The 15,294-nt window shown below is 49.9% G+C and overlaps 1 protein-coding gene across 7 annotated transcripts in view; it reads right to left on the reverse strand.

The window, feature by feature from the left end:
• Positions 1–15,294, reverse strand: part of DHRS7B (dehydrogenase/reductase 7B) — a 42,064-nt gene that overhangs the window by 12,777 nt on the left and 13,993 nt on the right. For all 7 annotated transcript variants that reach the window (XM_061175604.1, XM_061175600.1, XM_061175601.1 and 4 more), the window contains 2 exons: positions 7,361–7,539; positions 2,619–2,728 (listed from right to left, as the gene is read on the reverse strand). In XM_061175604.1, coding sequence (XP_061031587.1) covers positions 2,619–2,728; positions 7,361–7,514 — 264 coding nt within the window. In that variant the 5' untranslated portion in view covers positions 7,515–7,539. The remainder of the gene's footprint in view (positions 1–2,618; positions 2,729–7,360; positions 7,540–15,294) is intronic.

A 15,294-nucleotide genomic window follows, 5' to 3' on the forward strand; every position in this document is an offset into this window, starting at 1 on the left:
ACATTGACAGGAAAAGGATGAAAAGAGATATTCTATTTAAATAGTAACCAAATAGAGAGCTAGGGTGCCTAAACTAATATCAGACAAAAAAATACTTTAAATCAAAAAAGGTTACAAGAGACAAAGAAGGACATTATATAATAATGTTAAAAGGTACATTACAACAAGAAGGTATAACAGTTATAAACACTTATGTACCTAATAACAGACCCTCAAAATATAGGAAGCAAAAATCAACAGAATTGAAGGGAGAAATAGACAGTTCTACAATAATATTTTGATATTTCAATACCCCACTTTCAATAATGGATAGAACAACCAGACAAATCAATTAGGAAATAGATGACCTGAACAACACTGTAAACAAATTGGACCTAACAGACATATTTAGAACACTCCACCGAGCAACAGTGTAATACATAACTCTTCACAGGCACACATGGAACATTCTCCAGGACAGACCATATGTTAGGTCGCAAACAAGTCTCAACAGATTTTAAAAGGTAAATATCATAAAAATTATCTTCTGCAACCACAGAGTGATGAAACTAGAAACCAATAACACCACGCAAACTGGAAACAAGGGGACATTAAACAACCACTGACTCAAAAAAGAAATCACAAGGGACATTAGAGAATATTTAGAAGAAAATGAAAATGGAAACGTAACATACCAAAACTTACAGGATGCAGTGAAGGCTGTGCTAAGAGGGAAACATAACTATAAATGACTATATTAAAAAAGAAGGGGATTTCCCTGGCAGTCCAGTGGTTAAGACTGCGCCTCCAGTGCAGGGGGTGCAGGTTCGATCCCTAGTTGGGGAGCTACGATCCCACATGCCGTGCAGCATGGCTGGGGAAAAAAAAAAAAAAAAAGATCTCAAATCAATAACATATCTTTAACATATCTTTGCATCTTAGGGAAACAGAGCAAACTAAACTCAAAGCTAGCAGAGGAAGGAAAGCAGATTAGAAAGAAGATAAACAAAATATAGGGGACTTCCCTGGTGGTCCAGTGGTTAAGACTCTACGCTCCCAATGCAGGGGGCCCAGGTTCGATCCCTGGTCAGGGAACTAGATCCCACATGCTGCAACTAAAGATTCCACACACGGCAATAAAGATCCCGAGTGCCTCAACTAAAGACTCGGCGCAGCCAAATAAGTAAGTAAATAAAATATTTTAAAACAAAAATATATAGAGAGAGAATAGAAAACAAAGAAAATGAATGAAATGACAAGTTGGTGTTCTGAAAAGATCAACAAAATTGAGAAACCATTAGCTAGACCAAAGAAAAAAGAAAAGATGCAAATAACTAAAATTGGAACTGAAAGTGGGACCTGACATAGATAAAAAAGATTATAAAAGAATACTATGAACAACTGTATGCCAACAAATTAGATAACCTAGAAGAAATGGACAAATTCCTGGAAACACACAAATTACCTAAACTGACTCAAGAAGAAACAGAAAATCTCAGCAGACATGTGACAGGTAGAAACTGAATCAGTAACCTAAAACCTCCCAACAAAAAATATCCTGAACCAAATTCACTGGTGAATTTTATCAAATTTTAAAGAAGAATTAACACCAATACTTATACTCTTCCAAAAAACTGAAGAGGAGGGACTTCCCTGGTGGTGAAGTGGTTAAGAATCTGCCTTCCAATGCAGGGGACGCGGGTTTGATCCCTAGTCAGGGAACTAAGTTCCCACATGCCGCGGAGCAACTAAGCCTGCACGCTCTGGAGCCCACGCAATGCAACAAAAGATCCCGCATTACACAACTAAGACCTGGCGCAGCCAAATAAATAAATAAATATTAAAAAAAAACCCGAAGAGGAGAAAACACTTACTGATTCATTCTGTGAGGCCAGCATTACTCTGATACCAAGGCCAGATAAAGACACCACAAGAAAATTACAGACCAAAATCCTTTATGAATATAGATGCTAAAATCCTCAACAGAACACTAACAAATCAAATTCAACAGCATATTAAAAGGATTATTCATCATGAACACGCTGAATTTATCCTAGCAATGCAAGGGTAGTATACCATAAGGAAATCAATCAGTATGACCCACCACATTAATAGAATGAAGGGGGAAGGACCACGTAACCATCGCAAGTGACGCAGAAAAGAGATCTGACATAATCCAACACCCTTTCATGATAAAAACTCTCAGAAAACTAGGAATAGAGGGGAAATTCCCCAAGGTATTTATGAAAAACTTACAACTAACATCATGTCCACTGGTGTAAGACTGAAAGTGTTCCTCTCTGCTCCAGAACAAGACAAGGATGTCTACTTTCACTGCAGCTATTCAGCATAGCTTGTTCTAATCGGAGCAGTTAGACAAGAAAAAGGATAAAAGGCACCTCAGTTGGAAAGGAAATGTTAAATGTCATCTTAACTTAAAATGTTAAAAGTCATCGCCAACCTCCCGGCTCCCACCGCCAAGAGGTGCACAGGTATTAGCGGAGACATGGGGGAGGAAGAAAGCACTCACAGAGGGGCCTCCCTAAACTCGCGGCGCTGCGAAAGTGGTGGATTTGAGCCCCACTGGCCGATCGGGGCTGCACCTCTTCCCCACGAAAAACACCCCTGCCTGGGCTCACCTTGGTAGCCCGGGAAGCAGCAAGTTCTCGGGTGAGCTCCTCCAGGGCCTCGGCATTCCGGCCACAGAGCACCAGCTTAGCACCCGCAGCATGGAAAACTCTGGCACATTCTAGAGGAAGAAGAAAGCAGCGTGGCAGCTGGGGAGGCCCAGGCCTTCACCGTCAGCTCAGCTCCCAGCTCCCCAGCCCCAGACCATAGGGCTACTTCTTCCCCAGCCATCGGCACCGGCCCGCCGTGGGGCAGGGTTAGGGCCCCGGCACAGGGAGCTCTGCTGTCACCACTGCAGAGCCCACGTTCGGGGCTGTGACAGACGTCCACGGGCAGGAGGAAGGCAGCAGCTGGGGGACAGACTGTTAGATACCAGGCTCAGAACTTTCCAGCATAACCTTTAGTTCTGATCCACCCTGACAGCAGTATCCCCACTTTCATGGCGAGGAGCTCAGTGAGGCCAGGGATGTGCCCGACGGTCAGGCAGCGCCAGCTCGGGGATGCCATCACCTCAACGCAGCAGGCACACACCGGCCGGGGCTGCTTCTGTGGTTCTGTGGACGCACGGGGGACATGGGACTCTGGTGAGAAGGGGTGGAGAGGCTCCCCCCAGGCCTGAAGCCTGCAGGCTGTTCCTCCCGAGAGTACACAGGCCCGAGGGCTCGTGGACACACGCAGCGGGGACAGAAAGTGGGGAGGCTGACAGCCTTGCGAGGAGGTTAAAGAGCTAAAGTATGCCGAGCGCCCACGCAGCAGGGCGGCATTAAGGGTGGCATCATTTTTTTTTTTTTTTTGGCTGTGCTGGGTCTTTGTTGCTGCACGCAGGCTTCCTCTAGTTGCGGCGAGCGGGGCCTACTCTTCATTGCGGTGCATGGGCTTCTCATGGCGGTGGCTTCTCTTGGTGCGGAGCACGGGCTCCAGTAGTTGTGGCACGTGGACTCAGTAGTTGTGGCTCACGGGCTTAGTTGCTCCGCGGCATGTGGGATCTTCCCGGACCAGGGCCTGAACCCATGTCCCCTGCATCAGCAGGAAGATTCTTAACCACTGTGCCGCCAGAGAAGTCCAAGGGTGGCATCATTTTAAAAGGTTCCCTCCTGCTGGGGGTTCCTCTGAGTCACTACAGCATCCAGGTGACAACTGACGAAGACCATGGCGGGGGAGTCCAGAACTATCTGGGCACCTCTTAGTATTCTTTGGTGGCAAGAAAAGAGACTCAAGTCACCCGGGGCAAAGCAAAAAGAGGATTTATCAGGAGGATTCCAGGGTAGCTCAAGCATTAAGGGAAGGAGCTGAATGGTTCAGATGGGAAGAACAGGAGTGGTGGTGGCCCAGGGTCCTGGGTAGCAGGAACCAGGCTCTCTGAATGCTAGCAGGTCCCTTCCCCACTTCATTCCCAGCCTGGCCTCTCCACCAGATGGGGGCGGGGCTGCAGACAGCTCTGCGTTCCCGTGGACACCACTCCCTGGCCAGACAAGGGTGCCCTTGGCCTGTTCCCTCCAAGCTCTGGTGTCAGAATCCTTGGGAGGGACCAGATCAGCCCTGGTGGGGGCAGCATCTCTAGGACTGGGCCAGCCAGGGTCATGTGTGAATCCCAAGGCCACAACGGGAGGGGCAGGGAGAGGGAGGAAGCAGGGGGTGAGGTCCTCTCGCCCTGCCCCCAAACACAGCCGAGCATTCAGTGCCCCGAAGCTCACAGCCCACGGAGAGCAGCACAGCCCCGCGGTCAAGAGGACGGACATGAGCGAGACTTCCTGTGTCCGACTCAGACTCCCAACCCTGACTGGCCCTGTGATGCGGGCAGTTTCGACCTCTTTGTCCCCACTTTCCTCTTCTGTAGATGCAGGTCAGCAGCACCAGGACTGAGCGAGTTACAGCGGCCACGGTCAGCACCGCACAGAGAGAAGGTGCTACACAAGTGCTGCGTTTGTGTTTCTAAGCTGCCTTTTTAAAATGTTCTAAAGACTGGCTGTTAGTGAAGATGGAAACGTGCGGCTTAAAGGGGCACAGTCTGTCCTCACTAGAGGCCTAGTCTCCCTCAGGTGCCCAAGAGCAGGTGTGTGCAGCCCCCGTGGCCCCAGCTGACCATGCGGCCACCCCCAGGTCCCAGACTGAGTCTCAGGGGCCAGGTGGTCAAGCGGAGTCTTGGTGCCGCGGGCTGCTAGGAGGGCAAGGCCGGCCCCAGGAGCCCACCGGAGGGTCAGGGATCCAGGAAGGGAGGAGGCTCCGGGGTCCAGGCAGGGTCCTTCCCCCACCAACGCATTGAAAGCGAAGCAGGGAGAATGCCAGCGTCCCTCAGGGAAGGAGGCAGGAGGCTCCCTGGCGGCAAAGCCTTCTTTCCAGACACGGAGCCTCCTGCAGCTTCACTTGCTATCCCAGGGCCGGCGCCTCCCAGCCTGACCCAGATGGAGCTTTCTGGAAGGAGGTTCAAGTCAACTAAACCGGTGCACTTCCAGGCGTGCGGTGTTGTCTTCTTTGAAGCTCACCCTGACCGAGGGCACAAACCCAGACAGAGCCACAGCCCCCGCTCTGGCCCCGGGGTCTGCTTGGGTCACGGCCCCCATCCCACCTGCCCTGCGGAGCCTCCTCGGGGGTGGGGCTGGGGGCAGGAGCGCCTGAGGTCCGTTTCCTATCACTCCCGAAGCCCTGCTGGCTTCCTCACCCCATTTTGTCCCGACCTGGCCACCATGATGGACATTCTGTGAGGTGCCACCAAGATCCAAGGTGGGGGACACGCAAGTGTCTGAACAGCTCTGGAAACTGGTCACCCGCGTTCTGCTTAAGCTTTGCTTCCCAAGGAAAGCCAAGGGAGGAAATTAAAGTTCGTGTAGAGAATGACAGAAATGCCAACAGGCTGAGAAAATTCCATTTTCATTTCTTGAAAAAGCTGATACAAAGAGGTGGGAGGGTGGAGAGAAAAAGGAATACATTTATCTTGGGCTGCCAGCCGGTCCCCAGGCCACCAGCACTACCGGCTTGTAAGTCCACTAGCTGCTCGTGGCCTCGGGGCCGAGATGTGTCCCTTCACCCAGTGTCCTGCCAGGCCACAAGGACAAGCCAGGAGACAAGGCAGGAGAAACACGAGAGCTGTCCGAACACTCAGCACGTCAGCCAGGCCTCCAGGGCGGGCAGAGCCATGAGGGTGGCCGGGGTCTCCTCCCCACGCCTCCTGGGCAGTCGCTGAGGGGTGTTTGTACCGAGACAGCCAGAGGGGGAGGGACACACGCCCTCCTGGCCCTCCGATGGAATCCAGGGGACGGTGGGAAGAGCACAGAGGCACACAGACAGGCGGCTCTGTCCTCCGTCCCCTCCCCGGCCCTGGTGGCACAGGAGGAAGCGCGGACGAAGAGAGAACAGCATCTCCGTCACGTGTGTGCGCATCGGCGCCACAGTGTGCCTGTCCCTCACAGCCAACCCCCAGGCACACTTCAAGGACGTTAAAAAAAAGGCTTCTCTCTGTGGTAGAGCGGCGGCTGCTGACACCCTATATTTAGCTGCTGAGTAAGGTCAGAGGCCCGGCTATGGCTCGGGGCCTGGAGATCTGATGACAGACCCGGGGTCACCCCCGAGAGCTCACCTGAACACCATGCTGGTGCACGCACGGACCCCTGCTCCCTGCCGTCTGCCCAGGTCCCCTGGCCGCCTGCATGCCACTCCCCATCTGCTCCTCCGTGTTCCCGCAGCTCTCAAGTACCAGCAGCCCCTGCGTGACCCTACCGCTCGCGGCCCACCCTGCCCCCTCCCCCAGGGAGACAAGACGAGGGCTTGAGTCCTGGCTTCGCGCTCCTGCCTACAAGTCCCAGGGCAAGCCACACCTTTTCTGAGCGTCAGCTGTGAGGACTCAGGGAGATGAGCCCAAGCCAGCACGCACCTAGGTGCCTCCCCTGCCAGCCCGCTGGGAACACCCGTCCTGAAAGGGCAACACCCGTCCTGAAAGGGCAACACACGGAGAGAAGTCCTTCCTCTCTGCACAGACCACGGGCTCCCGGAGGGAGGGACCCTGCCTCACATCCGTCTGTTGCAGCACCTGGCCTAGGGGCCAGCACATGGCCCAGGGCCACACTGGCTGTACTCTCACCGGCCAGGAGACGCAGGGGCGCTGGGTGTACCCCAACTCAGGGCGCCTCTCGGCCTCGTTCCATGGAACTGAGCGCGAGCATGGGGGGCGTGCAGGGGTGGCGTGGCGCATGTACGGATGCCGACACACCTGCACCTGCCCTGGTACACGGCCACGGTTAGCACAGGCGCGTGGGGTGGGCCTGGGACCCAGAAGCTCCACATGGTCACTAGGTTAGATCTGAGCTCAACTGGAGAACCCAGCTGAGGAACAGCTGAGGCCTCACTGATCCTGTCCCCACCTGCCAAGGTGCCAGGGCACGGCTGGAGGCACTGCCCCGTGAGGGGACGGCAAGTTGGAGGTGACACCAAAGCCGTAAACCTGGGATGCTCGCTGAACCCAGGAAAAGGAACGTTTTGTTTGGCCCTAAGTTAGTGTCCATTTTTGAAAGCCTCCACATACAAATGCCTGTTTCCACACCGACCGGCGCTGAGGCTGCCCCACGTGCACACGCGGCCTCCTCCCTGGCTTCCGCCTCCGGCCCTGGTGCCGAAGGTCAGGTCCGTCTCTCACTGCACTTAAGCTCTCCGTCTCCATCTGGACCAAGGGCAGTGCCGCCCGTGCTGCCCAGCTGCCGGCCCACCTCGCGTGTCTGCACCCACGCCGCTGCCCGCCCCCCAGCACTGCCCCACCACCCACCTCGGCCCAGGCCCGACGTGGCGCCGGTAACGACCACCACGGCGTTCCGGACGTAGGCTCTCGTGCGCAGCCACTGCAGCAGCTTGAAGAGGCTGAAGACGCCCACGCAGCCCAACAGCAGGGGCAGGATGGCCGTGGAGGTGATGAAGTCCATGACCCTCGCCCTCAGCAGACTCTTTCTGGAAGACAAACCAGATAAATTAGTGACAAGGTGGGAGGATGCCAGGGACTCACCAACCCTCCTCCCCCAAGTCTGACACAGACCCCAGATCTCTGGTGCGGACCTCAGCTCTGAGCCCGTCAGTGTCTCCCCAGGCCCTGCGCCCCGTGTGGACCGTTCAGCGTGGTGGAACCAGTTTCCTCTCTGCACGGACACGAGCGGGTGGCAGGGTGCAGACGCACGTCGCCCAGGCAGCTGAGGACCAGCTCCTGAAGTGCGTCAAGGAGGCCCCAAGTCTCCTGCAGCAATCTGTTTTGAGGAACTTAATATCACCCAGTATCATTTTCAATTCCCAATATTTATGAAACTGGAAAAGTTTTTCTAAAAACTTTTTTTAAAAGGAAAAAGGAGCCATACCCATCGATCCTTACACTCCTCCCTGGACAGTCTCCTCCACGGCCACAGGCCTCCGGATGCCTGGGGGACTCATGGCAGGGCAAGCAGCCCTCTGCCCAGTGGGCGCAGGCTCAGGCCGTGGAGTGGAGGCCCTGCTGCACTGTGGCCTGTGCCCACCAAGTGCCACTGGCGAGCTGCGTCAGCCTGACCAATCAGGAGCCCACGGGAGCGTGGTGAGCACTCCCACGCGGGGTCCATGCTTAGGAAACACCCGTTCCTTCTACAGCTGCCCCTCCCTTCCTCATTCCCACCCCCCACGCCCCTGGGCCCAGAGCAGCAGTCAAGAGGGGAGACACGGGGTTAAAGGAACGCTGAGGAGGAGCTACGGGGGAGCAGCACCACGCGTGCCGCCTTGAGATGCCCCCCCGGGCCCTCCAGGACTATGACGGTAGCAGCACGTCAGCTTCCAGGGGAGGAAGGGGCTGGGAGTAAGCGCACAGCTCCCGCGAACAAGCCTGCAGCCTTCAATCATTCATCACACTGCGGTGACTGCGTAAAGCCCTCGCCCACCTCCCAAGCCCTCAACTCCGCATATTTAAAAACATATCTCTGCTCCCTTCCCAAGACAGCACCCACTCTGTGGATACCATGAAGCCAAGAACACACAGATCCCAGCACGGATCCGCCTGTGCCCTGAGCTGCTTTGACTCTGAAGTCCAGGTTTGGGAGGGGCCGTCCCGATCTAAGCTAAAACGTTCTGCTCCAGTTTGAACTGTCAACTAAGCTAGTTCAGTATTTAGCTTAATTTTTCACCTCCCTTTCCAAATACACCCAAATTCTTGATCACTATAAAAAATTAACATCCTTGGACGAACATCTGCAAAAATGACGCTTTCCTATCAACCTCCACTTAATCTACTTCTGAAAGACGCCGGCTACTGTCTGCTAAGTGGACACATTTCCCTCTTACCCTACACTGTGCCAAACCCACACGTGGATGCCCTGGCAATCCAAGTGGATTCTGAAGTGCCAAGCTCTTTACCCGGGTACTACTGGCACCAACCCCTGCCCTCAACAGGACGTTCAGGCAGGGCCGAGTCCCAGGGGAGAGGTGAGGACCCAAAGACCCTTTGTTTGGGGACTTCCCTGGTGGTCCAGTGGTTAAGAGTCTGCCTTCCAAAGCAGGGGACGCGAGTTCGATCCCTGGTCAGGGAACTAAGATCCCACATGCCGTGGGGCAACTAAGCCTGCGCTCTAGAGCCCGTGCACCACAACTAGAGAGCCCGTGTGCCACAACTACTGAGCCCACGCACCCTGAAGCCTGTGTACTACAACTAGAGAGAAGCCCACGTGCTGCAAGGAAGATCCCGCATGCCACATCGAAGACCTAACGCAGACAAATTAATTAATTAATTTAAAAAACAAAAACAAAAACAAAGATCCTTTGTTTGGCACCTGGTAGTACTCAGAGAGGTTTAGAGCAGGCAGGAGCACCTCCACCATTCCGTGGGTCTGTGGGTGCTGCCTAGGGGTCTTCACAGGGCACAGCCCCTGAAGACGGCAGGCTGTGGGATACATTTCAGCCCAGCGGGACAGCTGTGCGGGAAGAGCTTTATCCCCAGGGCAATCCCAGATCCTTATACCACGTAGGTCCCAAGGTGGACCACCCTGCTTGGCTCAAATCACCCGGGGCCCAGACAATGCCCAGGAAGCCCAGGGAGGTGGGGACACTGCTCAGGAAAGGACAACCGGCTCAGCCTCTGGGTCTGTGGGTGGACACAGGCCCATGGAGACCACAGCCCTGTGGAGCCTGCCTGTCTCAGACCCATAACCTGGGGCTGAGCCAGAACTTCACTGAAGGCTACAAGGGGTCAAGCCCCAATACGCAGCCCTGTTGCCTCTAAAAATTCAGAGGTTTCAGAGACCACCTGGAAAACACCAACTAATGGCAGTGGCAGCACAGGGGTTGCAAAGATGAGCCCTCGCCTCCTGGCCGGGTTCACATCCTGGCTCAGCTACTCACCAGCCCGGGTCAGGGCCGCAACACTGAGGCCTTGGCACCTCTGTCTGTAAAACAGGTTCGCTGGACTTCCCTGGTGGCGCAGTGGTTAAGAATCCGCCTGCCAGTGCAGGGGACACGGGTTTGAGCCCTGGTCCGGGAAGATCCCACATGCCGCGGAGCAACTAAGCCCGTGCGCCACAACTACTGAGCCTGAGCTCTAGAGCCCGCGAGCCACAACTACTGAGCCCGCGAGCCACAACTACTGAAGCCTGCGTGCCTAGAGCCTGTGTTCCACAACAAGAGAAGCCACTGCAATGAGAAGCCTGCGCACTGCAATGAAGAGTAGCCCCCACTCACTGCAACTAGAGAATGCCTGCTCACAGCAACGAAGACCCAACACAATCAAAAATAAATTAAAAAAAAAAAAAACAGGTTTGTTGTGGTCTGATGAATTAACACATACAAGTGTGTGTGCAGTCCCTGGCTCAGGGTAAGAGATCAGTAAACACGGCTGGCACCAGCATCATCACGACCCATCACTAACTGAAAGCCAGCAATCGGATTTCCAAGGTTGTCTGAAAGGGGCCCTGGTTTATGACATAAAGCAAACTCATTAAACATACAGTTCACTATAATTTAATTTTTATGGCTTCATAAGCCCTCTGGTTTAATTAAATGAACAACTAGGAAGAAAGAGACCCCAACTTTGTCAGGAATCAGAATCCCATATCCCAAGTTTTGTAACAGAAGATGTGGCCAAACATGGGAATTCCCTGATGGTCCAGTGGTTAGGACTCCGTGCTCTCAGTGCCAAGGGCCCAGGTTTGATCCCTAGTTGGGAAACTAAAATCCCACAAGCCACACGGCATGGCCAAGAAAAAGAAAGAAAGAAAAGGAAGTGTGGCCAAAGAAAACCTAAAGTCAGCAGAAAGAAGGAGATAATAAAGACCAGAGAAAATATAAATAGAGTTTAAAAAAAAATAGAAAAAAAATCAATAAAAACCAGAGCTGGTTCTTTGAAAGGGTAAACAAAAACACACCAATGGCCGGGCTCCCTAAGAGGGAAAGAGAGAAGACCCAAATAAACAAAATACGAAATGAAAGAGGAGAAATCACAACTGATACCACAGAAATACAAAAAAACCATGAGAGAATACTATGAACAATTATATGCCAATAAATTTGACAACCTAGAAGAAATGGACAACTTTGCAGAAACATACAGCCCACCAAAACTGAATCAAGAAGAAATAGATAACTTGAACAGACCGATCACTAGAAGTGAAATAAAATCTGTTAAAACAAACAAACAAACAAAACTCCCTACAAACAAAGTCCAGGGCCAGATGGCTTCACAGGCAAATTCTACCAAACATACAAGGAAGAACTTATACTGATCCTGCTCAAACTCTTCCAAAAGATTGAAGAGGAAGAAACACTCCCAAAGACATTCTGTAAAGCCACAAGCACCCTGATACCAAAACCAGACAAAGATACTATCAAAAAAGAAAATTATCGGCCAATATCTTTGATGAATATAGATGCAAAAATCCTCAACAAGATATTAGCAAACCGAATCCAACAGCACATAAAAAAGATCATACACCAGGACCAAGGTGGATTCATTCCAGGGTCACAAGGATGGTTCAACATATGCAAATCAATCAATGTGATACACCACATCAACAACAAAAGAAGACAAAAACCACACGATCATCTCAATCTGAAATAAGACAAGGATGCCCACTCTCACCACTTCTCTTCAACATAGTATTGGAAGTCCTAGCCACAGCAATCAGACAAGAAAAAGAAATAAAGGGGACTTCCCTGGTGGTCCAGTGGCTACGACTCCATGCTCCCAATGCAGGGGACCTGGGTTCGATCCCTGGTCAGGGAACTAGATCCCGCACGCCGCAACTAAGAGTTCGCATGCCGTAACTAAAGATCCCACATGCCGCAACGAAGATCCTGCATGCCACAACTAAGACCCAGTGCAGTCAAAATAAATAAATACATTTTTTTAAAAAAAAAAAGAAATAAAAGGTATTCAAATTGGTAGGGAAGAGGGTCTTCCCTGGTGGCACAGTGGATAAGACTCTGTGCTCCCAACACAGGGGGTCTGGGTTCGATCCCTGGCCAGGGAACTAGATCCCACATGAGTTCGCATGTCACAACTAAGGAGCCTGCAAGCCACAACTAAGAAGCCTGCCTGCTGCAACTAAGACCAGGTGCAACCAAATAAATAAATAAATATTTTTTTAAAAACTGGTAGGGAAGAGGTAAAATTGTCATTATATGCAAATGACATACTATATACATTGGGCTGGCCAAAAAGTTCATTCGGGTTTTCATGTTATGGGAAAACCCGAACGAACTTTTTGGCCAACCCAATAGAAATCCCTAAAGACTCCACACAAAAAATACTAGAACTGATAAACAAATTCAGCAAGGTAGCAGGATACAAGATTAATATACAGAAATTGGTTGCATTGCTTTACACCATCAATGAGATAACAGAAAGGGAATGTAAACAAACAATCCCTTTTAAAATCCCATCAAAACAAAAATAATAATAAAATACTTAGGAATAAACCTCACCAAGGAGGTGAAAGACTTATATGCTGAGAACTACAAAACATTAGTAAAGGAAACTGAAGATGATTCAAAGAAATGGAAAGACATCCTATGCTCTTCGACTGGAAGAATGAATACTGTTAAAATGGCCATACTACCCAAAGCAATATACATACTTAATGCTTTTCTTATCAAATTACCCATGACATTTTTCACAGAACTAAAACAAATAATCCTAAAACTTATATGGACCCATAAAAGACACAGAATTGCCAAAGCAACCCTGAAGAAAAAGAACCAAGCAGTAGGCATAACCCTCCCAGACTTCAGACAATGCTACAAAGCTACAGTAACCAGAACAGTGTGGTATTGGCATAAAAACAGACATATGGATCAGTGGAACATAATAGAGAGCCCAGAAATAAACCCACAGACCTATGGACAATTAATCTTCGACAAAGGAGGCAACAACATACAATAGGGAAAAAAACAGTCTCTTCAGCAAGTGGTGTTGGAAAAATTGGACAGCCTCATGTAAATCAATGAAGTTAGAACACACCCTCACACCATACACAAAAATAAACTCGAAATGGCTATAAAGACTTAAATATAAGACATAACACCATACAACTCCTAGAAGGGAACATAAGCAAAACATTCTCTGACATAAATTGTACCATTTTCTTAGGTCAGTATCCCAAAGCAATAGAAATAAACGCAAAAATAAACAAATGGGATCTAATCAAGCTTATAAGCTTTTGCACAGCAAAGGAAACCATAAACAAAATGAAAAGACTGGGAGAAAATATCTGCAAATGATGTGACCAACAAGGGCTTAATTTCCAAAATATACAAACAGCTCATACAACTCAATAACAAAAAAACAAACAACCCAATCAAAAAATGGGCAGAAGACCTAAATAGACATTTCTCCAAAGACATATAGATGGCCAACAGGCACATGGAAAGATGCTCATCATTGCTAATTATTAGAGAAATGCAAATGAAAACTACAATGAGGTACCAGCTCACTCTGGTCAGAATGGCCATCATTAAAATGTATACAAATAATAAATATTGGAGAGGGTGTGGAGAAAAGGGAACCCTCTTACACTGTTGGTGGGAATGTAAATTGGCAGCCACTACGAAAAACAGTATGGGGGTTTCTCAAAAAACTAAAAATAGAGCTACCATATGATCCAGCAATCTCACTCCTAGGCATATACCCAGACAAAACTATAATTTGAAAAGATATGTGCACTCCTATGTTCATGGCAGCACTATTTACAATAGCCAGGACATGGAAACAACCTAAATGTCCATCGACGGATGAATGGATGAAGAAGATGTGGTATACACACACACACACATACACACACAAACAGTGGAATGTTACTCAGCCATAAAAAAGAATGAAATAATGTCACTTGCAGCAACATGGACGGACCTAGAGATTATCATACTAAGTGAAGTAAGTCAGAAAGAGAAAAACAAATACCCTTATGATATCACTTATATGTAGAACCTAAAATACGACACGAATGAACATATCTACGAAACAGACTCACAGATATAGAGAACAGACTTGTGGTTGCCAAGAGGGAGGAAGGGTAGGGGAGGGAAGGAGTGGGAGTTTGTGATTAGCAGATGCAAGCTAGTATATATAGGATGGATAAATAACAAGGTCCTACTGTATGGCACAGGGAACTACATTCAATATCCTTTGATAAACCATAATGGAAAAGAATATGAAAAACAATACGTGTATCTATAACTGAGTCACTTTGCTGTACAGCACAAGTTAACACAACATTGTAAACCAACTACAATTCAATAAACTTAAAAAAAATAAAAAAGAAACAAACAAACAAAATGCGGCCAACGCAACAGTCATGGAGGCCAACACAGCAAAGAGAGAGCAGACAAGGGCCACAATGTCCTGTCCACCCCTTTCTCATACCCAGGGGAGGAAGAGGATGAAGATAAACCCACCCAGCAAGGCACCCCACTGAGACAACCACAGCTCCATGCACCTGTTCAAAGCCCAAGCCAGCAACCCTTGACATGAAGAAAAGAGAGAAACCACACACCGTCTTGTACATGTCTGGTATTCCTTGAGCACCTGACCCAACATCGCAAGCCAGCCTTGGTCTCCTGGCCCCAGGGACCACTCTGCCCGAGGCAAATACGGCACCAGGTTAAGGGGGTCCATCCTCAGCCCACTTTCTGTAAGGAGAGTGCATCTGCATTCAGTCTGGCAAATTCTCACAGAATCAGAACGTAAACTAGAAACCAGTGCAGCTTTGCCCAGTAACTCAGGATGATGGTGGGAAAAGACACCCCAGAGCAAGCCACTAATTTTAGAGTCAGGTTCAACTTCAGCATAACTCCCCTGACCAGGTGAAGCTGCTAATATAGACAATCTCAACTCTTTCTGGGAGTTTTTCAAATTCTTAAAGATCTCCCACATGTCATTCTGTTCTGCAGTACACACGGCCACACCGATGGGCCCTGCGTCTCCCAGACTCTCAGAGGTAGCTGTGCCAACGCCTTCCTGTCTCACCCTCCGCACTTATGATGGCCAAGAGAGCTAGACAAAGAAGTAACTCAGACCCACTGACTTGCTGTGGTGTCTGGGGGCCTTCTCTGAGCACAAGGGACAGCTCCCAAGTGGAAGAAAGGAACTAAGTCTTGGCTGGCCACATTTCCAGATCAGGAAATAAATCTCCTATGTAAAGCAAGGTCAAAAGGGGCCTGGTTTTTTTTGAAAATGGCATATAACATGCTTATATATTTGGCATT

This window comes from Eubalaena glacialis, chromosome 19 (assembly GCF_028564815.1).
Source record: "Eubalaena glacialis isolate mEubGla1 chromosome 19, mEubGla1.1.hap2.+ XY, whole genome shotgun sequence".
NCBI classification, from domain to species: domain Eukaryota; kingdom Metazoa; phylum Chordata; class Mammalia; order Artiodactyla; family Balaenidae; genus Eubalaena; species Eubalaena glacialis.